This window comes from Epinephelus lanceolatus, chromosome 2 (assembly GCF_041903045.1).
Source record: "Epinephelus lanceolatus isolate andai-2023 chromosome 2, ASM4190304v1, whole genome shotgun sequence".
In the NCBI taxonomy this organism is placed as follows: Eukaryota; Metazoa; Chordata; class Actinopteri; order Perciformes; family Serranidae; genus Epinephelus; species Epinephelus lanceolatus.
This window is the reverse complement of record NC_135735.1, coordinates 12682858-12710315: the sequence shown is the minus strand read 5'-3', so window position 1 is coordinate 12710315 and position 27458 is coordinate 12682858. Positions and strand designations below refer to the sequence as shown.

At 39.7% G+C, this 27458-nt stretch overlaps 1 protein-coding gene across 1 annotated transcript in view; it reads left to right on the top strand.

The window, feature by feature from the left end:
- Positions 1–27458, top strand: part of trip4 (thyroid hormone receptor interactor 4) — a 125277-nt gene that overhangs the window by 42612 nt on the left and 55207 nt on the right. Inside the window, exon 12 of the mRNA XM_033632823.2 lies at positions 9304–9406. Coding sequence (XP_033488714.1) covers positions 9304–9406 — 103 coding nt within the window. The remainder of the gene's footprint in view (positions 1–9303; positions 9407–27458) is intronic.

The following is a 27458-nucleotide window of genomic DNA, read 5'->3' as shown; positions in this document are numbered from 1 at the left end:
ATCATAAAGAGCGAGAACATCCATGTAGGACGGGCGTCAGGGATGGTGGTTGGGTCAAACAAACAGACTTTCAGCCAGGAGGTTCATGTCGTGTGTGAAACCAAACGTCAGTGCTCTTTTAAAGTAACGTTGCATAACTTACGTCTGTGATGTATTTACGACACGTTCTGTACTTATTTTAACCCAAAACATTAAGTTTTTTTCTAAATCTAACTAAGTAGTTTTGTTGCCCAAACCTAACAGCGACCATTTGACAACTGTAAACCAGTGGTTCTCAACTGGTCCAGCCACGGGGTCCAGATTTCTGCATAGTCATTTTTCAAGGTCCACATGGTATAATATATTGAGCGGCGTCATACTTGTGTTTGGTCATGTCATCGAGCTAGTTTGCTGTCCCTTTTAAGTAGCTGTCCGCAGGTAATGGCACTTCAAAATAAAAGCTCTGATTTTTCTGATCATTCAGAATGGACCCGCGACCCACTTTTGGACTGCGACCCACCGGTTGGGAACCACTACTTTAAACAAGTGTTACAATGAGTTTCACCAAGGAATCAGCTGTGCATCAAATACAGATGTTAAAGAGTGCTTCTAATAGAGATGCTAAAGGGTGCCTTAGGTGTCAGTACCATGTGCGAGTGTGGGAGAAAGTGTCAGTATTTGATGACTTTGGAGGAGAACGTATTGGCGTATCAGTCTCCCCATCTAACTTAGCAATAAAACAAGTCAGCACATTTCCCAAAATGTCAAACTGTTGTTTTACAGAAACTAATCATTACTGAATTATGCACACACAAACTAATCAGCAGTTAAACCTAAAGCAGAAATGCACTTTTCTTAGAACACATTACTGATGACTAGATTCATCATGAGTTGGTGCACTGGCAAGGTTGAAGTTTATTTGTATCTATTTCCTGAAAACAGTTTGGAAGGCAGCCATGCAGTAGATGCACTTCTGTGCTGAACACGAGCCAATTGTCAGTGATGTTTATGAGCAAGTAGAAGCTGCAGAGTCCTTGTCTCACAATTGTCTGACTTCTAACTCCAAGTAAATCGGCCTGAAGCAAGCAACCAGTGATACTCATTTCTCACTGAGGTATTTTAATGCACCTGTCACAGTATACATACACCCTCAGATCTCTCTCATGTCAAACACATTGCTCCCTCTGCCCAGAATGCCCTTGGGCTGTAACCCAGACCTTTCATGCTGAGAAACCAGCACACTAACAACTCCAATCACCTTTAGCTGAATCCAGTGTGACGGTCATTTCCACTCGTAGTAATTCCTCTCAACAATTTCTTAATTCCCCACCTGTGTTTCTCAACAAGCTCAACTTTAATTGCATCTGTAAGCAGGTCCACTCTGACTACATTAGATCCTTCCTGATGAATATGGAGGGCTTCAGCAAACCTGCTTGTCACACAACCACAATGTTTCATGCCCCTTTGATTAACATGGAATGGAAACAATTAGGTGGGGGGAGGTAGTGAGGCAAAGCAGCACATTCAACAGCTTTAAATGCTAATTAGCTAATGGAGGATGAAAGAGGCAGGCAACTGGCGGGGTTTCACATGAACACACTCGAACTCTGGCTGCAGCGACACTCGTTTCATCTGAATTTAGCAAGACCACCACCATTTTGTTTCCTTGAGTGCCTCAGACAATACAGCCATCTTGTGCAACGTGAGATTTTTTGTAATGATCTCAAATGAGGCTCAACTCGTCTTTTCAAGAAGTGTTACTTTCCTCCTTTTGAATCATCTCGTATTCACACTTTTAATCACTACTTCTGTCCTCTCCTCTGAGTTATGATACATTTTCTTTTCCCAGCAATTTTTATATGATTGCTCTTAGATCACAGAAATGTTCTCGTGGTATTTGAAGTTCAGTGTAATTTTTTCTGTCGTGCTTTTGGTGCTTTTTTCCAGAGCTGCGGGAACACCACTTACACACAAACACAAGCCCTTTTCAGACATGGAATACATAGCGTCCCTGGCTCCATCAAGCTGTTAAAGTGATGCCTTTTTGACATTCAGACATTGGCGTTTTTTATATTGAGGGTGTGATATTTGACACCTGGTGTACATAAGAGATAGAGACACAGAAAGAGAGAGTGGTGAGTTTAAAATGTCATGATAGCAAGAGGGAAAACTCTTGTCCTTTCACATGCTGCACCACTCAAGGATTGTAAAAACTCTCCTCAGAGTCTTAATCAATGGCCACCCTAAGTGTGATGAACGCTCACACCCTCTTCTAGCAGTGAATCCATACACGAGTATTACTTTTTCACTCAGACAGCAAATTCTGCTCCCTGTTTTATGGAGTATGACGTACACAAATATTGAATGACAGGACTTTTGTTGACTTTTGTTTAAATTTTGATATGCTCACATGCTGCATAAAGCATCCAGCTGGATATTCATTTATTCAACATTTGGCATGAATGTTGTCTGATTGTTACAGTGGTTTTCAGAGGGTTTTTCTCGAACCTCTTTGCTCCAGTCAAGAAAAAACTGTTTTTGCAGACAGATCTGAGAAGTGAGTGCATCCAGTCTAACTCTAATCAAGGGAGACCCTAGCCTGGAAATCCAGAGCCAAATCTAGAAAGACTTAGGGTCTGGCTATGAGTAATGAAAATGGCCCAACTCGAGTGGCGGCACCAAGCATGCATTTGAAAATATCACTGCACGCAATTGGATAACACTGCGACCAATCAGAATAATACTTAGCTACTTAGCTGCTTAGCTACCAGCAGAGCTAACTGGTAGATTATACTCTTGCTGTATCCGGTCGGCAAAACAGCAAAAACGTCCTTCTTGCAAAGGAAAGACTCGAGCGCCGTCTTCTGTTCCTCTTTTAGAGAAAAATCCAAGTCTAACTCGTTCATTGTAGCGGCCAAAGCCGTTTCAAACAACTGGTGTTCATCCGTAGCCATCTTGCAATGTTTACTGACTGATTCCGGACTTCATCGTCGCAGCGCTCTCGTCATCTGTTTAGCTCGCCTCTGGCCCGCCTATATCAGATACATCGATGTGATTGGTGCAGCTCGGCTCCAACGGCATGGGTAATGAGCACCATTACTGATTGCCAGAGTGACTCGCTGAGCAAACTCAAATTGTGCTCTCGCGAGAACTCTGGATTTCCAGGGTATGGAGACCCAGGTATCTACCTGAATCTAACGCCATTTTAAGTCCACACTACGGGTGGGTGGTATGGCCCTAAAATAATCATGATCGTGATATTTCTGGGTATTTTTGCGATAACGATATTGTTGACAATATGACATTATTATTAATTTAATTAAATAGAATCGCAGCAAGATTGATTTACATGTCAACACTTTGCCTTCAAATATTCAGTAAAAATTTAAAAAAATGATCTCTCATTTCTTTAGTTTGTGAACAACAACAGTAACTCAGAGTGAGATTCAGGTTCTGTATACAATATTGATAGTTCAACAAAATAAAATCTACTACACCACCACCAGTTGTTTTTTTTTTTCCACCTAGATCTTTATGTTCTGCCATTTCTCCTCTAATCATCACGCTGTAACCTGTGACAGGCTGCTATGACACCACAACTGTCGCACAGTCACGTATATGTAGTTTTTTGTTGAGCCGCGAGCGTCACGTAGGTTTACATTACCAAAGGTTTATGACAAAATCACTCAACAACACTGACTCCCGTGTGCGCACGGCGAGAGAGGAGAGGAAGTGATGCTGTGCTGCTGCCAGAGGAGACACTGACTGAGTTCCCTCTGAGCGGTAAGTTGCTAAAAGAGTCTGAGAAGTCTGGGGCTGTTCATAAAACATTCACAACGCCACAGTTTCGACACTACCAAAGCTGCTCCTCGTTTTTGGAACCACCGTGGAGTCCTTAACAATTTCGTTCTCAGACATTACTTGTTGCCATGGGTAACAGTATGATGTCAGTGTCCACAAGTTATAATATCACGAGTATCACAATGTGAATTTTTCATGATATTAAAATTTATACCTGTATTATCGTGAACGAAATGATATGGCACACCCTTAGTCCACACTGATGAGTAGCCATGCCAACATATTTGTTTTGCTGAGGTTTTAAGAGTTAAGCGGAGCAAAGCAAAACAAAAAAATGTCAGGCAGTATTGAGAAAGAAAGTCCATTAAGAACTGCCTCAGTAACAGCTTTTATCTTGTCTAGAGTGGTCGCCATTGTTGTGTTTACTCCTCATTGGTTCCAGGGCACCACTTGATAAAGCTTGACAACCGAATTAGTCTCGCCTGTGGCGCTGATTGGCTCATTTTTAGTCTCCTGCTATTTTATTTCAGCCGAGAAACCACTGTTTCATGTCACAATGCCAGACAAATCAGTCAGCTCGGATGGAGTGGGCAGATTCCAAGCTCTGGAGCCAGGCAACCCATTTACACCAGAGTCTTGTCTTGTTATTTCCATTCACATAAGATCCGGATCTGTAACTGTAGTTCAGTCAAATTACTGTTAAACCACAGAACTATAACCAAATTTGTATAAATCTACCAATGAACAACATTAACTAATAGCTCTTTAAAAGTACTCACTGTGCACACTTCTAAATCACTCTGGATTAAAGAGTCACTCTAAGTGCCGAACATGGACATTGAAAGGAAGATGCAATTAGGCCGCTCACCTTACTAAGCTGTTTGAGAAGCTCTGCATGGTCTTAACAGTTCACAGGATTGATTTTTTTTACAATGTAGCTGGTAGCGCATGTCTCCTCTGGCTAGTTGATAAAAGATGGTATTTCTTTTTCTAATCTTATTGGTGTTAATTGTTACACTGGGATGCTTGTTCTTCAGTTGCTGTGAACTGCAAATGGCTGCATGTGTTGTGTTGACAGACGCTGAATCTCTAAGGTTTATTCAATGTTTTTCTTACTGTCAGCAAAACCCATGAAACCCACTTAAGGAATAAATGTGTAAAAATGGCTCTCACACACAGATAGAGAGAGATTCTTTATCAAATCAGGAGTAAATGGTGCATTTCTTGGGGACTATTTTCAGCGGTGGATAAATGTTGGTGCATTACTGAATATTGTTGGCAGCAGATTGACTCAAATAAAGTGTAGTGCTCATTTATGTGCTGTTAATTGTTTTTGGAAACAGTGAAGGTCTGATGTAACATAAGTGGCTCAGACTATTAATTGATTCTAAAATAATTAAAATAGTTGATGATTACTTTTGTATTGACTGACTAATTGATTAGTCAACTGTTTCCACCCTAAAGCTATGTCAGGCTTATAGATGAATTCATTGTTGGTTTTAAAGGTACACTGTGGAGCTTTTTAAATTTTCCTTTTTTCCCTGAGTGGGTCCCCGTGGACGTGCATGCATGCTCATGAGCATGTGGAGGACGCGATGCACATTCCTGCCAATGGTTTCACACTTCACACAATGGTTTAACACTGAATGTAAACAGACACTTTGTTTATAAGAAAACTCCACATGGCACCTTTAATCTTTCCATTGTATTTGTGGACAGTAAGAGAAATGTAGAGCATTGTCAGCCTTATTCTGTCCCAACACAACATTTCTGGACTCACAGCCGTCATCTTGTTTGACCCGCACTAAATCACACATAGTTTTGTTGGAGGGCTGCAGGGGGAATTTTCTATCTTGGATCCGACAGACTTGACTGGGAGACGTAATTTAATTGGAATCACTGTGTCGCTTGGAAGGAGGAATCAAGGGGCTCTTTTCAGGTCCCCGTCAATGTCTAACAACTTTGAGTGTTTACATATTTTATCACTCACCGGTGTATTACACTCAAGTCGACATGGACTGTAATCTGAAATAAACATCTCTATCATCTCTCCCCAGTTTGTCAGGGACCATACAGATGGGTTGCAGACTCTGTTGATTTCCCTTAAAAGCCCCAAATTTGTCACAACCTTCAGTGCTCCTTTGAGGGAGATAGAGAGACTGTGAATAAGAGGAGGGAGAGGAAAAAGCATGCTGTCATGAAAAGAGCTGCTTCCTGGCTGGCTAGATGCAATCATGGGCACTATCTGATAGCGCCGGAGGAAATTGGATGAGCTGAGAGCCGTTGGCTGCCAGTTATGGGAAAGATGACTCCTTTGTCACTGTGTCAGTCAATTCCCTGCTCTCACCTGAGAGACCAATCAATAACACAGGGGGAGAGAGGTTTTCTCTTGTCTCCAGGCCTCTGTGTGCTGTGGGCTGCTGTCAATTATGTGCTGTAAAACATCCTCTCCATCATAGGGATGGAGTATGGCATGTTATACAGTCGGCATAAATATGTCATGGATGTGGTTAAATGTGACGTGTTTCTGTAGATTCAGAGGTATGCTTTTAATAAATTATGACATGTTACAAGTTAATGATTGTGGGCGCAATTACAAGGCAACACATAAATATTGAACACATGGTCTTAACAATAATGTGATTCTTGTCTGTTTGGTTGCGGAGCTGCAATGATTAATCAATTAATTGATTAGTTGTCAACTGTTAAATTAGTCACCAACTAACTGGATAGTCGATGAACTGGTTTGAGTAATTTTTTATGAAAAAAAAGTCAAATATTTCTGATTCCAGCTTCTTAAATATAAATATTTTCTGGTTTCTTTAATCCTCTATGACGGTAAACTGAATATCCGGGCTGTGGATAAAACAAGATATTTGAGGACGTCATCTTGAGCTTTCGAAAACACTGATTGATATTTTTCACCATTTTCTGATATTTTATAGACCAAACAAATAATGGAGAAATTAATCAACAGAATTGTAGGGTTCAACATTAACCATGGCCTGATGGCCGGTTAGAGCAAAATGTTGTGGCCACCAAATACCACCTGTAGGTGGCCCACATCGGCCAGTACGTTTTATCAGGTCTCTCCAGAGAATAAGCCAGCATATGTCAATGAGATAACCTATCTAAATAAAGGTTAAATAAACTTAAAAAATCCTCATACTGCGAGCTTCACAATGCAATGTTGCAGTTCCACAAACATCCTGATTCATTTAAACGTTTTGGTTTAATAACCGCAAAAACAGCAAGTGGTACTTGTCGCTGGCTAGCTGGGGCTCGAGATGAATGGCGTCCTGTTGAAAGTAAATAACAAGATACATTTACTCCATTCTGTGTAGTTTAGTTAAGTTTATTTCAGTCCAGTCCAGTCCAGTTCAGTTCAGTTCAGTTTAGTTTAGTTTAGTTCATTTTCCAACTCATAAAACTCAAATATACTGGTCAATAGACAATACATAACCATGAGGTTAATCCTTTTTTTAGTATTAAAAAAACAAAAAAAACAAACAAAAGGTAAACAAAAAAGAAAAGTAAACAAAACAGGACCACAAAGGTGTCAACTGAAACCTTAGCTTATTACACCTACCCTTTTAACGTTCTTTTTTTTTTTTCAGCTTCCTTTAAATTGTACAGTCAGCAGTGTATTGAAGTAATTAAAGTACGCTGCTGATGTTCTTGTACTATAATAACAAAAAATGTTAAGTAGCTGTTATTGATTACAAAGTGCTTTACATAAACTAAATGCAAAATAAGAAAACGCATTTCAGTCATGTAACTTGGATTGTTTTAAAATTAGTAATCTTTTAGTATGACTTTTCTCTATAGGGCTAGCAAAAAAAATACAATTCTTAATTTCCTCAACCATTTAATGGTGTATTTATTATGCCACGAACAATAGATGATAACAAAGTAAAGAAAGGATAGATTGTGAACTAAGAGACTGTGAGAGAATATACCTTATGTTTACAAAGATATTTTCAACCTGTTAGTGTCTTTTCAATAACTAAAGTGTCACATATTAGGAAGGCTGGCATATTAGTAACGCGTTACAGTAACGCTGCTGGTTTTGGCAGTAACTAATACTCTAATGCGTTAGTTTTTAAATTCAGTAACTCAGTTACCGTTACCAAACGGTGTGTTACTCCGTTATTTTTGGCCAGGTTTTAAAATGGCGTGCAGCATGCAGTATTCCTTCACAAACTGAGGTTCCCTTTCACTTAAATATTTTAGCCCTAAACAATAAAAGATAGTCAAGCCAGACAGAGGTATATGAACAGTTCTTACCAGAGCATCTTAATGAAACACGTCTCTCACCATCTCTGAAGTCACTGTCGACCTGCTGGCCTCACCACAGTGCTGTAACGTTACATTAAGCGGTAGCGCTTCTGTAGATTTTTAGTCCCAGTAACGTCATATCCAGTGACGTGATATCCATTGTTATCCCGAGGAAGCTTTTGTTGTGGACAGACAATGTCTGCAGTGGGCGACAGACTCGACATCATCATGTAGCTCTTCAAATGTTCTCTTTAGCTCATTTTCCATATTTGTATCTAAGTACCGTAGTTGTAAAACGTTTAGCTGCCTGACAGCGAGTGACTCCACTGTAGAAGACAGTTGCATGTTTCCTATACTGTTCAGTTGTTTTGTCAAGTTGTAGTCTAACAGTCCCTTGGTTAAACTCCATCCGCTGTCACTTAGGCGATGTAGCTACGAGCCAATACAGTTAGGAGATGTTTTGGGCTGCAGCGCTGAGTTTCAGTTTCCCAAAACATCAATAAACGTTGTCTTCTTTGTGGCTTAGAAAAACTACACTGCAAAAAAGAAAAGCACCTAGCACCCTCTAGCGTCCCCACTCAGTCATCTACAGCCAGGACATACAAGAGTATAGATGACACTAGTGCGCGTGTAACTAAAAAGTTACTTTTCTCATTAACGCATTACTTTTTGGTTTTACTTAATGAAGTAACTAGTAATGGTAACTAGTTACCTTTTTTATCAGTAACTAGCACAACACTGGTTAACATGCATTAAATTGCCTCTAGTAGTTGCAGCCCCATTTGACATTGTGTAGATTAGGGCAATAGTCAATTTCTCACACCTTAATATGTTCCTGAAATTTCACCAGGGTATAGGGTATATGATGGTATTCATGTGCAGCGCCAAGACTTAGGATTTCTTGGATTTTGGTGGTGCTTGTAATATATTTTTGTCTTGTCTTTGCTGTTTGGTGAAACTGCTTTCATTACCAACTGCATCATTAGTTGTGCAATTATAGCACATAAAACCCAGAGAGACTCATAACTATTAGTTGCTGTCGGGGCATGCAGTCTTACATCAGGCACGGAGGACATTTTGCCTGATGTAGGTGTATAAACAGAGATGCTCGCTGAATCATTCATGACGGTGATACCGGGCATCATGAAACTTAACATATTCAGTGCACAATATGGCCGTGCTAGTTCTGTGTAAGATGATGCTAAACTGTTCTTTTCTTCCCTCTCGCCCTCCCCGCCCCTGCAGTTCCCTGATACCTGTGAGGAGTCTGCTTCCCCATTCGTCTTCATCTGTACCAACCCCCAGGAGCTGCTGGTGAAATTCCCCATGAAAGGGAAACACAAGATCTGTAAGTCGTGCTTCTTTCATGTAAGGGGAAGTGGAGTGGATGAAATTAGCCTGAGCCGACTCAGGATTTCTTTTTATTTCTTTATTTTTTTATCAGCTCTCTCCTCTGCATTTGTATGCACACACGCATGCATAAATGGACCTGCAAAAGAGTGATAATGCAAGGCACAGGGTCTGATGACTATATGTTCATTAATAAAACAGAATAACACACACACAAACACACAAAGTGCTCTCCCACATACACATGTACAGATCCTCTCTGAGAGCCATCTGTAAAGACAGGATTTTGCTGTCAGGTTGCCTGGGGGACAAGCCAGGCCTGGATGTGCAATGTTGTTGCTGTATTTTGTGATTTATAATAGGACTCAAACACATTTTCCCTCTGCTGCCATAGCTGCTGCTGCAAAATGATGTACCTGCAAGCTCTTTTGTTAATATTTCAGAACCCTCTAAAGACTTGAGAGGATTGTTTATGCAGCTGTGCCTCTTTCAGATCTTTCCAGGTCGATGGAGAAGGCTTTTTGAGAGGCTCAAGGTAAAAACGTAGCAGTAGCTGTGTCTTACTAAAATGGATATGACGACCTTGTCTCCATTTTTGTGAAAATGAAGAACATTTGAAAAGGTTTCAGAGGTTTAGCACCAACCTGAGCAGTGAACTATGAAATGAAGTGCTTGTTGTATAGGATTTCAGCAGGTCTGGAGAAATGTGTTGAATTTGATTACAATACAGAAGGTTTCAGAAGTCTGTAAATACTGTGTAAGTCTTTGTCTCTCTGTTACAGAGGTCGACAGTTTGTTGTTTATTCCTGCCACACGAGATGTGGAGTGAAAAATCAGGCTACTCTGTATGCCTGTTCTTTTATTTTAAAGTCTTGAATTGTTTATACGTTTAATTCTAACTGGCATTAACATGGTTGTGAATAAAAGGCTGAACTTGATGAAACATGCAGACACATTTTTACAAGCTTGCTGTTGTGGGCACAGATCGCTGCAGGGAAATCTCTACCTACCTACATTATTTAAACCTACAATTGCTTGTGGTTTTATGAATCAGCAGCTTGCTTTCTATCCGTGCATGGATAAATATGGCTGTGTTGAACTTGCCCGTTGTAAATTGTTCAGCATTATTCGACATTCTTATTCATTTTTCAGTACCTGCAGCATGTTTTTACCTTTATTTCTTTTTTTGCAGTTCAGTTACGATGACTCAGATTTTCTCCAAAGGGACAAATACTGGACTTTGCAGATTTGTTTCTAAAACAAAAAAGATCAAATACCAGAAAGGCTTGGGCGATATCTAATTATTCATACCAACATACCTTCCTTGACATTTCACTATGGTATATAGTATATGATAATACAATATTATTGCGATTTTAAAAACTGTTGCAATATGATGAGTATTGCAATAATGTTTATTGCAATATATTGTGATTCATTACCTTTTTTCAACTGTAATTATGCCCCCAAAGGAAAACCTTGTCATCTGTTTTATCTAATAAGATAAAGTTTTCAGTTTTTTCCTCTGACTTCAGTTATTTTTATTGCCAGAAATTGTATCTACTGGACTGAAAAAGTTACCAAGGCTACCAAAAGTTGAATTTGTATTTGTAACATAAATAATTTCTAATAAAAAGATTGATACTTGGCGTCCATGCATTGATACAATATTGCCACACAAAAATACTGCAATACTAGGCTGTATTGATTTTTTTCCCCAACCCCCAAAGTCTTGCTAGGCTAAAATATGTCTGGCTGTAGAATAAGATTATAATAATAATAATCTTGCTGGAGGACCTGATGACACTTGTTGCCATGGTGGATACCGAGGCATCAGTGGGCTGAACCCAGGTGATGTGTTGAATAAAATATCGTGGCTAATAAACTGCTTTTGTAGTTATAATAACTGTGGGAAGGATCCACAATATGATATTATCACGATATGATATTATTGCGATTTTAAATGTGTTTTGACATGCTAAGTATCGTGATAAAATATATAATGATTTATTACTTTTTTTCAACTGTAAATTATGTCCCCAAAGGACAACTTTGTCAACTTCTGTTTTATCTAATAAGATAAAGTTTCAGTCTGTTCTGTCTCACTTCAGCCACTTAGCAGTAAAATGTATCTAGTCGACAGAAAAAGCAATTGATTATGTTATTCTAGTGGGCTACCTGAAGTTTAATTTGTATTTGTAATATGAATAATTTTTATAATAAAAAAATCGATACTTGGCACTTTGTGACAATACGATATTGCCACGCAAAAATATCATGATACTGGGCTGTATCGATTTTATTTTCCCCACCCCTACAACACTCCCAAACAGGAGCAGAGTAATTTCTCCTTTTTTACTTGTCCTATAATGTTATCCCCACCACTCACAGTCACTGTCTATCTCAGCTCAGCTGCCTGTTTGACCAGTGGAGACTGACCTCTGGTGGCGTGTACTGTGTACTACAATATATCGGCTCAATACAGCATCTCCGTATCAGTTTAATAAAAAGTGCGTGTGTAAAGAGTGTCTGTATTTTTGAAGGTACTAAGAATCGAACCTTTGAGATTTCAAAATACCCTGGTAGACCATAATACCTTGATAAGTAAGGCTTTTAAGCGCTTGTTTTGATGACCTCACTATCCATATAAAAAAAAAATACTTTTTTTCTGAACCAGTGGCATTCTGCATGTCATTGTCTACCAGCCACAGGGTCCACACAGTTTAATATATTCAGCATCATACTAGTGTTTGGCCATATCATTGAGCCAGTTTGCTGTCTCTGTCAAATAGTTGTCCATTAGTCACTTAACCTACAGCAGGAAACAACACTTCAACATAAAGCTCTGTGCCGTAAATTCACTGTACTTAAAAAATAAAATTATTTTTTTACAAACTTGACACATTTGCGAGTCACTTGCGGTCCATTCAGAATGGTCCCACGGCCCACTTTTGGACCGTGACCCACCAGTTGGGAACCACCTAAGAGATATATTTGTACAGTACAGTCTTCCAGCTTTGTTCTGGCTTTCATGTTTGTAACTTGATAGACTTATTCTTAGCCAAACATGCACACCATCACATGACTGTTTAAGTAATGCCACAGTTGATAATTTTGTACTGACTACACTGAGTACAGGGCAGTATGTAATAAAATAATCTGTCACATGTTTTGACACTGCAGTGCAGTCCTGTCTCATCAATCAAACTTCAGAATAGTACACATCATACCCACAATATGTCGAGCATGCATGTCCTATTGCATCATGTCTCCATTCTGTGTACAGCTTTGCATGTATGGCATGCCTCTGTCATGTCACATGCATTGATCACAACATGCTCCCCGCTGCCCACATTAGCCTTGTATCTGGATCGGTTATCCTGACCCACCGGACCTACACAGTCCAGCCTGTCTTATTCTTCTGTCACCGGCTAGCTTTTCACTATCTCACTCTCTTGCTCTCTCGGCCCCTCTTCCACCTCAATTCCCACTGCATCTCACGGGTCACGGCATTGCCGCTCATCTTACTCAGGGGGGCTTAGCACAAGTATTTTTTGCTCCCCCAGCAGCTTACATCGACAAGATCCGCTTGTCACCGCTATTGCCAGCCATCTCATGCCTCATCAGAATGAGCAAGAAAAGGCTTCAGTTTACTGCTTTTTCCATTGCACACAGCAGGCTCAGTGTTTTATTACATAACATGCACAACTGTTTTTTCATTAGTGTGTTAATCATTAATGGTTGCATGTAAACATTGTGTGGCTTGATTCTTTTAGATTGATTCTTTTATTGAGCAAATTCTGCATCATGTTGTGTAAAGTGGGAGCCTCGATTAAACATTAGATGTGAAATAAGTCCTGTTTTTTTATATATTATATATTTACATCCCCATTAGCTGTTACCTTGGCAACAGTTACTCTCCCAGGGGTCTATTTCAAGATATACATACAGTTCAAGACAGTACTTACACATAATTGCTATAATCCCCATCTTTTACACGAAACACAACAAAAAGACATCAAAACCAAACAAGAAATATGTAAAACACTGACGTTAACATTAATGTGTTTGTTTTCTAACTGGTGATGAAAACTATTTTAGTCTAATTGCTTTGCTAGAGGTTTGTTTTTCTTCACCTGCCACTTTTTTATTTAGCCCCTTTGCATTTTGTGTGTGATATTTTGCAGCTGTTTATGTGTTTTCAATAAATGTGAATTGTTTTGATTTATATGACTGGCGAGCCAAACAGATGAGGTGAGAGCTGCACGATGCTGAAGTCTATAGTGAGTAGTTCTCGTAGGCTCGGCAGCACTAGCAGACACTTTGCTTTACTGGCACTGTAGTAATATTGCTTATTACAGTATGGAAGCTTAAAAGGACGGAAAAGCGAGCACACCCGCATATGGATGAACATTATTGGATGCATTTGGCAATTATCAAATCAAATAATGCGATGCTGCATCTCTCTCCAGACAGTTTTACAGTTGGCTTTGTAGATAATATGCTACGGCTATGCTCGATGCTGGTTGATCAGTCATTACCCTGTGGAGGAGTCTGTGACATTTAAAATGGCATACGGCCAAGGCTCACTCGCTGTAATAAGGGATGTGCATTATGGTTTATGGTCACATCCTGTGAACATTTATATCTGTGTGTGTGTGTGTGTGTGTGTGTGTGCTTCTGTGTAAGCTGAAGGTCAGTCTGGGTGTTGAAAGCTATTTGGCTCCCTGACATGAACCAGCATTTCCTTTTTCTCTTGCTTATAGATATCCTTCACTTGCTGCATGTTTTTAATAGCCTGACATCCTCCATATGATGTGACTATGTACATACAGCTAGTATGTACATAACCACATAGTAAAAGTGAAACACATATCATATAACACTATACTTAAAACATTTTCTTCATGTAGTGTTTAGTAGCTCTGATACAAAATGCCAAACCAAATCTGCTCTTTACCCAACAGCAATATTCCTTTTATTTTGAAGTTTTACCCTTTAAGCTCTGGTTTAATGAAAAGTGCCAAAGTGACTGGACCTTGACACAGTTAAATAAGTTAAATAACATCAACAGTTAACTCTTTCACTGCCAGGCATTTTCAAAAAAAATCCACCAGCTTGCCAGGCATTTTCCAGCTTTTTGACTGATTTTTGTAGACCCACCATATATTATGTACTATTAGTATATACACATGCAGCCCACCAAATGAAAGAAGAGAGTCTCTACTTTCCAGCAAAAAAACTGTGTTTTTAACTTGTTTCAGTCTTGAGTAATTGGCTGTTGACTATAGGTTAGTTTAGCCCAAAAAGCCACTTTGGCACCAAAATCTTGAGAAAAAGACGTTTTTGTGTCAGCAGTCATTTTCAGGTGTACCAGTACAATATTTTTATGTACACGGTTTCCCCCATGATCATCAGATCCTGGGTCTGGGCTGGCAGCAACACCCTGTCGCTGCTGATCAAAGGACGAGGCCGCAGATGTGAGCTGTGCCTCTTCAGCCTCGGGCGCACTGGCCTCCGGTGGAGCCCGGCTCGGCTCAGCCTGGCCCGGCCCAGTAGCACTGGCGTTTCGTGGTGTTAACATCTCGACAAGAGTAAGTTGCTTGAGGGCAACCCCAGACCTCGAATGACGCTGCGGCATTGTACCGTTCAAACCCTGATCCAAAATCCTTATCCAAAGTCCGTAAAGCCAAAGACGGTAAAAACAAAATGCCGATATCCTTAGTCCAAAAAGCCAAATCCTTTTCCGTAATCCTAGTCTGTAACACACTGTAAACAGTAATCGCTGTTGTCTCTGTTGAAATGTGAGGTAAATGTGGAATAGTTACGTTATACTTTTGTATCTCTCTCTATCCAAATGCATTTTTCTGCGCTTACTTTGAAGATACAAGTCTGATCTTCACAGAGGAGTTGGACAAGACGTTCAGTATAACGTTGCAATTAAAAAAAGCCTAGGACGAGATATCTCGTCTTTGGCAGCCTGGCTTCCCTAAGATGAGATAACTAGTCTTTGGCAGTGAAAGAGTTAAATAGCGAAATAAAACAGTTAAATAACATCATCTGATCCAAAAGATTCAAACACATTAAGTGATATAAAAATATCTACAGGAGCAGGTAGAAAGCGCAGATTGCCGTCAAGGCAAAATGTCCTATCTTGTAATGCTAAGGAAATTAAAAAACTATTTCTGTATACACCACATGATTCAGATCTGCTCTAAAATTTAATGGGTTGTTCCTTTGCCCATGCTACACCCGTCAAGCCTGGTATTGCCAGACCAATTTGCAAATGCGAATTAGTCAGGAATCTCTTGTCTGGCGTTATGAACAGCCATAGACCAAAATGTCTCTGGACACAGTTAGGTAGACCTACAACCAATCAGAGCAAAGAAACATTTGGCATAGCCCTTAGCGACGGACAAATGTAAACAGACTACAGAATGCAGAGGTGAGCTGTGATGGTGTAACACGAATATGTCTGTGAACAAGTGTTGCCATTTTTGCCAACAGACTTTGAAAATAGTGCGTCAACAGAAAGTTCCACAACAGCTGCAGCCATCTTGGTTGTTTTCTCAAAAATGCCTCGATGGTGCTCGGTGGTCTTTACTAAGACAAGTATGCGCAAAATTTGACATCATCACATATTTTACATTAAGCACAAAATGCAAGTTGTCAGTCATCGTATCAATCCTGCCCCATGTTAGATAAATGGTTGCGACCAGTTTCATTTGATGGCCAATGTGTTGAAACTGTGGAAAATTTTAAGTACCTTGGTACGGTTTAGGACTCCCATGTGAGCTCCTGTGGAAATACTGAGTATATTTTCAACAAACGCTCACAGCGACTTGATCTTCTTAGGAAATACAGTGGTCTTGGTGCAAGAGGGCAGATTACCAAACTGTGGTTGAGAGTGTTTTAACGTTTCACCTTCCTTTCCACCTTCCGATTCACCTTAACTGTACATCTATGAATAATCTTTCTAGGATTGTGACAGTCCTAGCCACAGGCCACAAAAGCCCTTGACCCAGCTCTTTATAGAAAGGACGATGGAGAAAGTAAGGAGTATCTTGGCAGATATCTCCCACCCTCTCTTCAGCCAGTTTGAGCTCTTGAGCTCTGGGAGTCCCTCTGGCGACCAAAAATGTATGTAAGAAGTCCTCCATCCCAAGTGCCAGCAGTATTCTTAACCAGTGTTGGGCTCATTACTTGTTACTCTTTTCAAAGTAATAGTACTACTTTACTTATTACTCCCTGCCAACAGTAATTTGTTACGCTACTCGTTATATTACTTTTCCGTTACACCCTATAAAATTAGTGTTTGCGTATCGCCCAAAATTGAAATGTGTGCTTCGGTGTGAATATCATGGCAATCACCGCTAAGTGTAGCTAAAGCTAGCTAGCTTCTATTTACCCAGGGGTTTTCTGTTGCCTGACCAGTATTTCCCAAGGCTCTGCCCGAAAGACAGAGAGTCACTTATGGAACAACATAACATCCGCCACATATCCAGCCACAGGCTTCATCACATCTTTGTAGCTGTCCACGATTAAAATCCAGTTTTGGTTGTTTAGCCAGTGTAGAGCTGCAGCCGATCTCTTCAGCCGAGGAGGGCTCACCTTTGGTGTGGTGTATTTCCTAGAGCTTCACTTGTTGTGTTGTCGGTCGTAGTCGCTGAGGTGTTTCAGACCGGAGGTTTGAGGATGTGTTTTTCGCAGTGGAAAAAGTTTTAGTCCGACTACCTGCAGCAACAGTGTTCTTGTCATCTTTCCTCCCAACAAAACCAAAGTAATGGGAATATTTCCAGCCGCTAAGGTAAGCGTTTCCAACTAGCTTGCTAGTTTATGATTACGAAAATGAGTCAGCTGATGTGACTGTTGTATTTCAAGTCAGTAGTGACGTGATAACAAGAGTAACGTTGTAATGACACCCATGGTGGACAGTAGAGGTATATTCTGTTCTGTTCTGTTCTATTGGAAATCTGTCTGAACAAGAGGGGGAGCAGACAAAGCAGCAAATAAAACAAATGCTCGCTGATTCATCTGCTTCCCAGGCTAACATCTTCCACTAAATTTCATGAAAATCGGCCATTAGCTCTTCTCTAATTCTGCTGACAAACAGGCAGACCAACAAATAAACAAACCAACAGACAAACAAACCAAACCGAAAAACATAACCTTCTTAGCAGAGCTAATTTTAACCCTCATCAAGCCATGACAACAGATTTTCAACAATATGGTGAGGTTGGTTTTCCTTAGTTACAATGGACAGTTAATTATCTTGTAGCATGCAGAGATTCAAGACTCAAAATCCTTGACCCCATACTGAACTTTAAAGCTGTTGGAGGCATCACAATTAGCCACATGTTTAATTTAATGACTAGAATCTGAACGGGATCCTGTGGTCTGGTGGAGATCTGAGCTCAGACTACTGTGATTAATTCAATGCGTGATGGCGACTCATTTCCCAGCCAGGTAGGTAGTTTGTTTCTAAGATAAGCCCTTCCTGTTTCATCCCCGTTGTCATCTTAAACTGAATTTATTGAGGCTTAACTTTCAATTTCGCTAAGTATTTGTTGAACTCTGAATCACCGTCCATCTCAACGTAAATTGTTAGATGTCATGCTGGGACTGTTGCTGCAGAACAAGCCCGAGGCTGCTACTTGCTGTTCTGCAGAACAAAGCATTAGGTAACCTGAGAATTATGTTTGACCTTCCTATTATGATGCCTCCGAAGAATTAAAATCCTATTGCTTCCAAGCATGAAGGGTGGATACCCAGAGTAATGTTCCATGAGTGAATCAAATGGCTTTAAGCCTTGTTTAAAGAGTGCTCAACCAGCAAGAAAAAAAAACATGCAAATCTCTTGTACAAGCACTCCCATATTCAACTGACTAAAGCACTGAATTAGTGAAAGGAGAGCAACAGTTCAAGTATTCAAATGTGGTTCATAAGCTCAGGGCATCGTAATGCCTTTGTTCCATCTTGGGATAATTTGGCAGGCTTTAAAGTAATGCTCGTAGATATGGCTGCAAATGTTATCATGATCAAAAAAATCCAGCTCTGCAGTGTGCATTTGTTCTATAAAGATTCATCCATTATAGAAACAAAACAGAACGTCCTTTTAAAAGCAGAAAAGGTCATTCCCAGCTCCTCAGTGCGGAACATATAACTTGTGATATAACGTATGAATCCAGTGAGTGCTTTGTGAGTACTGGCTTATCTTCCTCTATAGAGATTAGTCACTCTGATGCCTCTCCAGCAGATACAAAAGAGCTCTCTCCAGCTGAGGTTTGATCCAACTACGGGGAAGGAAGTCATGGATATAATTGCTAAAATGAGAAATTCAGCTCAAGCTGTAGGTCATGATGAGATCTTTTTATCTCTACTAGCACAAGTCATTGACATATATAATCTCAAAATCACTGGAGACTGGAGTCATTTCAAAGGACCTCAAGGTCAACAAAGTAGTTCTCCTGTCTCAGGCTCGAGGCGCCAACATCATTTTCTTCCATTTTCTTCCATTTCTTTAGATGATCTATTCTGATGTTCAGCAGAATTCAGATATATTTTAACAGCCATTGAAACAGCTATCAGTATTTTATCAGTATAGTAATACTTCTTCTTTATTTGCAGTGTATATAATGATGTAATGATCCAAACAATGTGCTTTGTTTTTCCAGTATTACGTTTTTGAAAACTGTAATACCATGTGTATTTGTAAGTTGTTGGATAGATTGAGTTTTCTTTGCCATTTGCATCAATCACCAGTGTTAAATTAGTTGTTGTTTTTCAAATAAAGAGGTTCTCCAGACAAAAGGGATTTTTATTTCTTCATTTATTTCTGCTAGTTGGGCTGTCACCAGCAAAAACGAATTGCTTAAACGTACCCACTGTTAGTAGTATATTGTAAAGCTAAGAGAAAACAATTGTCTGGGTAATTACTGACCAATTGCACCAATTTACCACAGTCAAACTAGAGGACGGTGTTTATTTCTTGTCTCTCCTGTGTTATCTCTCAGGAGTAGAAAACCACGACAAAATTAAGCCTTAATTTCTCATGTCTTGTGAGCTCAGCCAGAGTGCAATCCGGTCTGACTTTCACATGTGCCGTTGTACGTGCATGTTAAATGTTCTCACCATCTTTAAATGGACATTAAGTTATCATTCTAAAGACTTGAGTACTACTGTTGGTAACAAGTGCAGTTCAATGGAGTAAATAACCCTTGAGCAGATAGTTAATCAGAAATACAACAGCCAAGAGTCACTTGTGTGTGATCAGGTGAGGTGTGTGTGTTTTTGTATCTGCAGGACTTCAGACCACGACCATGAAGTCACATTTGCGACCATGGAGCACCAGTGCGACCTGTAAATATTTTTTATATATTAACCAGAGAGCTGTAAGTTTGTTTCCTGCTCACAGTGAATAAATCCTCGTTTTTAACAGCACTGCTGTGACAGTTTAACTTTCCCCTCACTGCTCACATCTAACTGCTGACTGGAGGCTCCAAGTTCTCAGCAAAAACACCAACACCTCCAGCCTGAGACGAGCCAGCTGGTTATGTTTGGATTAATTTCATTATAATGCTACTTGATTTAAATTTTTTATAGTAGTACTTTAACTTTATTATAATAGTACTTTAATTAATATTATTGTAACAGTACTTTATTTAACTTTATTATAACAGTACTTTAAGATTATTTTACTACTTTATTTAACTTTATTGTAACAGGACTTTAACTTAATCACAACTGTTCTTTATTGTTATTATATCAGTAATTTATTTAACTTTATTATCACAATACTTGATTTAGCTTTATTATAACAGGACTTTAACTTTATTACATACTGCTGACCGGAGACCTCAAGTTCACAGAAAAAACACCAACACCTCCAGCCTGAGACGAGCCAGGTGGTTATGTTTGGATTAATTTAATTATGATACCACTTGATTTAACTTTATTTTAACAGTACTTTATATAACTTTATTGTAACAGTACTTTATCTTACTGTATTGTAACTGTACTTTAATGTTATTATAACAGTACTTTATTTAACTTTATTATCACAATACTTTATTTAACATTATTATAACAGTACTTTATTTAATCGTAGAACATGAATTTAATTTTGGTTTAACAATACTTGATTTAACTTTATTTTAACAGTACTTCATGTAACTTCACTGTAACAATAGTTTAGCTGTTTAATATATTAGTACTCTACAGTGGAGGAAATTTCAAGATATACAGTGGTGGAAAAAAGTTTTCGGACACCCTTAAAATTTTACACAAATATTATCATGAAATATTTGTGGAAAAATCTTTTTTGTGTTTCAAAAGGTGTGGCTGCATTAGACAGATACAAACAAATACAAATTATATTTTTTTGTTTATTGTTTACAAGAAAAACTAACAAAACTAAATTCTTGACAGTTTCAATATGTCAGTTCTCAACATTGTCAGTATCAAAGTCAACAAATACCAGAGAATGTGTTCAAAACTGAACAAAAAATAAATAAACCATCACATCATGAAATTAATATTTAGTAGTCCTGCCATTGGCACGCAGTAGAGCTCTAATCCTGGCTGGCATGTTCCCCACGAGCCTTTGACACTGTTGAGGGGTAATCTTGTCCCATTCTTCTTGAATTACTGCTTTTAATTCTTCTAAATTCTTTGGTTTATGCTTTGAAACAGACCTTTTGATAATCCACCACAGATTTTCAATGGGGCTCATGTCCGGGGATTGAGCTGGCCACTCTAAGACCTGGATACTGTGCTCCTGCAGCCAAGTTCTACTGGCCTTGGATGTGTGGCAAGGGGCATTATCTTGTTGAAACATCCAGTTTTTACCTCGACGGAACAGTGCAGGCGCAGAAGGGAGCATGTGGGTTTCGAGAATGGTACAATACTTGGTAGAGTTCAACGTGCCATCACAGACAGTGAGATGACCAACACCAGCAGCACTCATGCATCCCCAAACCATGATACTGCCTCCACCATGCTTGACAGTAGGTACTGTACATGCTGGAGATAATGCTTCGCCAGGCCTTCTGCGTACCCTCACATTAGTAGGAGGAAGATAAAGCTGGAAACTGGACTCATCTGACCACAAAATCTTCTTCCAATTCCTGGCTGTCCAGTTCTTGTGTGCCTGGGCCCAATGACGCCGGGCTAACCTCTGTCTCTCATTGATCAGGGGCTTCTTGATAGCCTTGTAGGACCTTAAGCCATGATCTAAAAGTCGGCCACGTACAGTGCGGGTGGAACACTGGACACCAGTTTGGTTTGACCACTGCTGCTGAAGCTCCTGTGATGTCATTCAGCGGTTTTGCCTGCACATGCGGATCAGGATGCGGTCATTTCTTGCTGAAGAAACCCTTGGACGCCCAGATCTTGGTTTGTCTTCCAAGCTGTTGGTTCGTCTGTATTTCTGCAGAGTGTATCCAGCTGCTGAAGGACTGCATCTGCACTTCCTGGCTATCTGGCGGCAGCTGTACCCTTCCTGGCTGAGAATCTTTATCTTCAGGCGTGTTTCCTGCGTTAGGTTCCTTGTTTTAGCCATTTTTGTGTCTGAAGAACTTTCAAATGTGCTGGCTTTATGTAGACACGAAGCTTGGCAACAAAAATTGTGTCTTTTAATAAAAAGAACGACCTTCATCACTGGTACCAAAATGACCCAGTACTCAAAATTTCTTATGTATTTTTATGGAACCAATCAATTTTAAGTTTTTAATGTTTTTTTTTTAGGATTTATTTAGTATTTTGGCTGTGACTGTACTAAAAGAAATTGCACTTGAAGACCTAAGAGTGATTCTTAATGCAATATTTCACAAATGCATGGGGTGTCCGAAAACTTTTTTCCACCACTGTATATCATGCAGCACAATATAGCCAAAAAAAAAAAAAAAAATCCCAACATTATTTATAGGCCATATCGCCTGGCTGTCAGAAATTAAAAATTTTGATGCCTTGATAATTGTATTGTAGACCTCTGAGTCTGAGCTGAATCAAATTGTGAGATGTCTCGAGATTATAACCCTTTTGCCATAAATTGCATTAAAAAGGTTGGTTAAAATTGTACTTTTAACTACTATTCTACTGCTCAGTTTTAGTGTGTGTAATTGATTCATCAAGCTGATGATTAGTAGATGACACTAGGGCTGCAATGTACAGTATATGTAACATTAACCCACACAATCACATATTATACAGCAGCCACACATAGTAAATACAACATAGGTACTCATTGACTAGTTGCTGCTTGTCTCACACTGTTTCCATGTGCTCTGTCAAAGAATGCAGCCCACTGAAATCCAGTACAATACATGTTAAGCACTCTTATGGGAATTGCTTGAAGCAAAATAATCTATATTCACTTGTTTCTGTATAGCAGCCATGTGCAGAGGGACTAGTCAGTATATATGACATATAAATGATTCTCTTTATTTGTTTGTTATGCATTCAACATCATATCCCTTGTACACATTGCACTTCCAGCTCTCCTTTCAATATCATTTGCATTTTCTTCACATACATTATCGAGCTGTTACAATATGTATGGCTTTTATCCCTCAGGTTGCACTGCATATGGAAATAACACAATATATTCGGAGTGAAAATATTGTGGGTGAATTTTTGTTCCACTAAGCATCGGCTGCACTGTTACCTTGTGATTACCTCTTTGTTTTATGTGTGAAATCGCAGCACCATGGGATTGCAAATAGAGAAAGCCAATTACCTAACAAATGTCCACCTTTTCTCCTGAGGTGGTCATGATTTTTTTTCGTCTCTCCTCTATTTCTCCCCTGCGCTCTCCTCCGTCATCCACTGCTGGGAGACAGAAAGAGGTTAGAGCGACGGAAGTCCTTTTTTGATTATTTATTCATGGATTTTCCATTTAATATTCATGCCTTTTTCAGGACTATCTGGGTGCAGAGGAGAATTTGCTGCCTCGGAGGCGGACAGGGCCAAAAATCAGGTTTCAGCTCCAATGAGCCCGGCGGATGAAGGGAAGAGAGAGAGGGAGAGGGAGAGAGGGAACAAGAGAGCGGGGTTTCATGTGTTCTCTAGTAAATGAGAGGCAGGCCTTGAAGGTGACAGGCTGTGTTTATTACTGATCTGTCAGCCGGTTAATGGGGAGAGGAGAAGAGAAGAGAGAGGAGAGAGCTGAGCTGCTGAGCAGAGACCAGAGCACACAGGCATGGGAGCAAGAGGGAGCCCCAAGCAATAAACTTTGCCATAGTAGATGTGCTTGTCCTTACAGATTCACTGACAACACCTCTGCATGCTGAATTGCATTCACAGGAAACTAAATTAATCTGTGACAGAGTACTTTGCTTTATTGTTATGAAATTTGTATTTTTCAATGAACAAACATTACTGTAACCTATTTTTGACATACTGAACTTTCTTAAGCCCCAAATGATACATTCTGCATCCATGTGGCTGCGTGCATTTCGTCATCATGTCCGCCAGGGTCTGCATAGCCCAAAATTTATGACTGTGTGGACTGAACACAGAATAATGTGTGAGTATATCTGTCTATCTGGCACAGGAGGGGTTCAGACATGGTTTCTTGGCCTTTTCCTTATTACTTGCTCGGAATGTCAATAGTTTAGTGTCTATTTGTTAACCGCTGAAAATATTTTTGACCAGTTACATGTCAGTTTATAGGAAAATTTTGCTACTCTTCAATTAACTGCACTGAGCATCACCTGGATCTCATGGGAGAAAGACGGCCCGTTAGCCACGTTAACATGCTTTAAAGTAATGCCCACTGCCCACTCTCTGATCTCCACTGGTTAGCTAACGTCAGCCTCAGCCACTCTGTACTGTGCACCAGCCACGCCAGGAGGGAACTACCTAGCGGCACCAGTCATTTGGCAATTACTGCTAGTAACGTTATCCTAACCCAACAGCATTGTGGTGGAAACATTATGCCCCGCCCCCGAAGTTGCCCTGGTGAGCAGACTTCCTTTAGCATTGTTAACTATGTTATTACTAGCTGCGTTCAAATGGAATTCTTTAACTCATATTTATGACATGGGGTATCGTGTACATGAAGTCTTGAACTTGGAGCGCTCAAAACCACTTGCGAGGTAGTGAATACCACAAGAGGAGGTGTTCATTATGGTCTCTTTTTATGAACGTGGTAAACATAACCCCATTTGAATGCAGCAACTGCTAGCACTGTTAGCAGCGTCAGCACAAATAGTGGTGCTAATATAGCTAATGCTGAAGGGATTTTGCTGCTTAAAATGAAGCTGCTTACTCAAAGGGGCGACCTATGGAGAGACCAGGGTGTGGCCACCATGTTTCTGTCACAATGTCATCCCACTACTGGGAAGTTGTCACCAGCTGTAATCGCAAATGAGCAGCGCTGCTAGCTAGCTTCCAGCTAATGTTAGCTTACCAGTGGAGTTAGTGTTTTGGCAGTGGACACTGTGTTTCAGCATGTTAACACACCTAGCAAGCTGTCAGCAAAGCCATCAGAAAATAACATGAAAGGAAATACATTCACAAAACTTTAAAACTTCACCACCTTCAAGTGAACAGTTCTTTGAAATGTGGCGCTAAAGCTCACTGAGCCAATGGAGCGCAGGACCAAAGAGTATGGGCCTCATGTATTTCACATAATTTTGCATTTTAATTACATAAAACTGGGTAGTTACCAATTAATGGTTGTTGGGCAATAGAAAACAAATTAACTGAAACTGAAATCTCTGACATATACATACAAAGAGCTTTCTTGAGCCGCAGGGCATTGTTGAGATTTGGACGCCAACATGTTTGCTTCTCTGTGAGCCTCTTTGTCCTGCAGTTACCCGTAAAACTCTCTCTGTGTACGTTCACAGATGTTCACATGAATCTTTAGAAAGTACTAGTTTTAAAAAAAATGCCCTCTTCCATTTTGGACTAAATCCGGTCCTCTACGAGTCAAAACTACAGTCCTCCATTTTCACCTCAACTCCAGCTCTGGTAGAAAACGTACACTTGGTTACATTTCCTTTAGATACAGAAATAACACAAAAAAAGGTGATTATAAGGAAATTAACTGGTACCTTTGCCATGGAGGTTATGGTGTTACCAGGATATCTCAAGGTGGTGAAAAACCAAGTGATTAGTTTTCGCTTCAGATAAGGGTCCAGGTGCCTCATTACAGAAAAATATCCTAACCACTTATCCTACCTTAACTGAAGTTACAAAGATAGGAAAAGTCATATCTTCCTATTGCAGAAGCATTTCCTAAACTCATTGCTGTGTCCTATCTCACATCTCCCATCTTAACTAAAGACATCCTTACTTTGGCTCTAAATTCACCACTTCAGTCTGCACTCGTCCTGTCATGCCTGTATCTTGGATCATGCCTGTGTCTTGGAAAAAGACCCATAGGATACTTGAGATGGACAGGCCATAATATTAACGGCTCTCATTTGTCACTGGCTAGCTTGCTATCATGGACAAGACTTGACAAGACTCAGAAAACTTTATTGTCCCCAAGGGGGCACTTTGTGGTACAGTACAGTAAACAATAAACATAAACACAATTAAAACACAGAACAGAACAACAAGACAACAAAGGAATCCCTTGATCACAATCCATCAATAAATTAAGATGATGTATTACAGTAAAGTGTGTTAAAAGAGACAGGCATTCTGTTTCAGCCACGAGGAGTCGGAGAAACTAATCATGTCTGTAGAGGAAAGAAAACCCCACCATTGAAATTTAAAGTATAATCATACAGTTTGAGTAGACTCATGTCGTTCCCCATTTTCACTGTCATTGCCATACAGACCTTACAACAGTGCAGCTGCCATTTTTGGCAGCTATTTTGAATTCAGGACAGAGTCTGTTCCATCTTAACTTTGAGTACTCCTAAGTTAGCACTGCTCTGTAATAGCTACATTACTATCCTTAAATAAGATGGTATTTTTTTTCCCGTATGCAGTTAGGAAACTTGTTTCTATGATACCAAAACTGAATGTCATCCTAAACTCAGATAAGATAGGATTACTGACTTGGGGAGTTTCTGTAATGAGGCCCCAAGAGTGTATGTAAGAATTTGTTCAAGGCTGTCTTAACATTTGAAGATATACTAGGTTGAATATTTCTTGCTATATCTTAATATTACTGCACTTACTTTATTTAGATTCAAAAACATCCTATACATTATTGAAATAGTAATTATGTAGTATAGTGTAGCATTAACAGAGACATGCTTTACCTGAGAGCTTTGTGTAGTGTTTGATTGCACTTGAGCCCGGAGGTTTTATCAGCCGCCCTTGCAAATGAAATGGTTTTCCTTCTCAGTAAAGGGTGAAAAGCCTGTGTAAAGAAATTGCTCTTTGTTGTGGCAATAGATGTGTCTCTCCTTATCTCAATGAAGCATTGTTGCCTTTATCAGTCACCATTACAAAATCCATATCATATCAGACTGATATCAGTCAGCCTTTGACGTGCCGCTGCTTTGTTTAGTGTTACATTTCCTGCATGAATGGCGCTCTTTCTGCAGATTCTGTTTAGCTGTTTTTGAATGTAATGCAATTATCACATGTCACAGGGCTTCATGTGGTCATGTGTACATTTGACCCCGGGTTAAATCTATCTCTGTGTGATGAATGCACTCATATTCTATGGATGTGTAAGAAGCTTACTGTGTCCTTTGTTATAGATATAGATGTTTCTGTATTGTTGCGCAAGCCAGTTTTTCTGATGATGCCTGAGAGGGTTATACTCCTGGGGTTCAAATTGATTTAGTCTTCAGGAATATAGCATGGATGGAAGTGTAGCAAGGAGAGTAATGCCTGTTTCATGCACTCAGCACAGTGGATTTAAAAAACATCAGCTTTGGAACCAAATTATTTCCACGGTGCAAGGGATCTTTGCAGGAGGAGGAAAAAATACTTTTTCACACACAGGCTTGGACCCATCATAAGTAGTTGTTTTTATGCTCACCTCAGGCTTATGAAGTACACAGCTAATCATTCATTCTCAGTCGACCCTGATCCTGAGCTGCTCGTCTCATCTCAGAGCAGCAAACGCAAATCATATT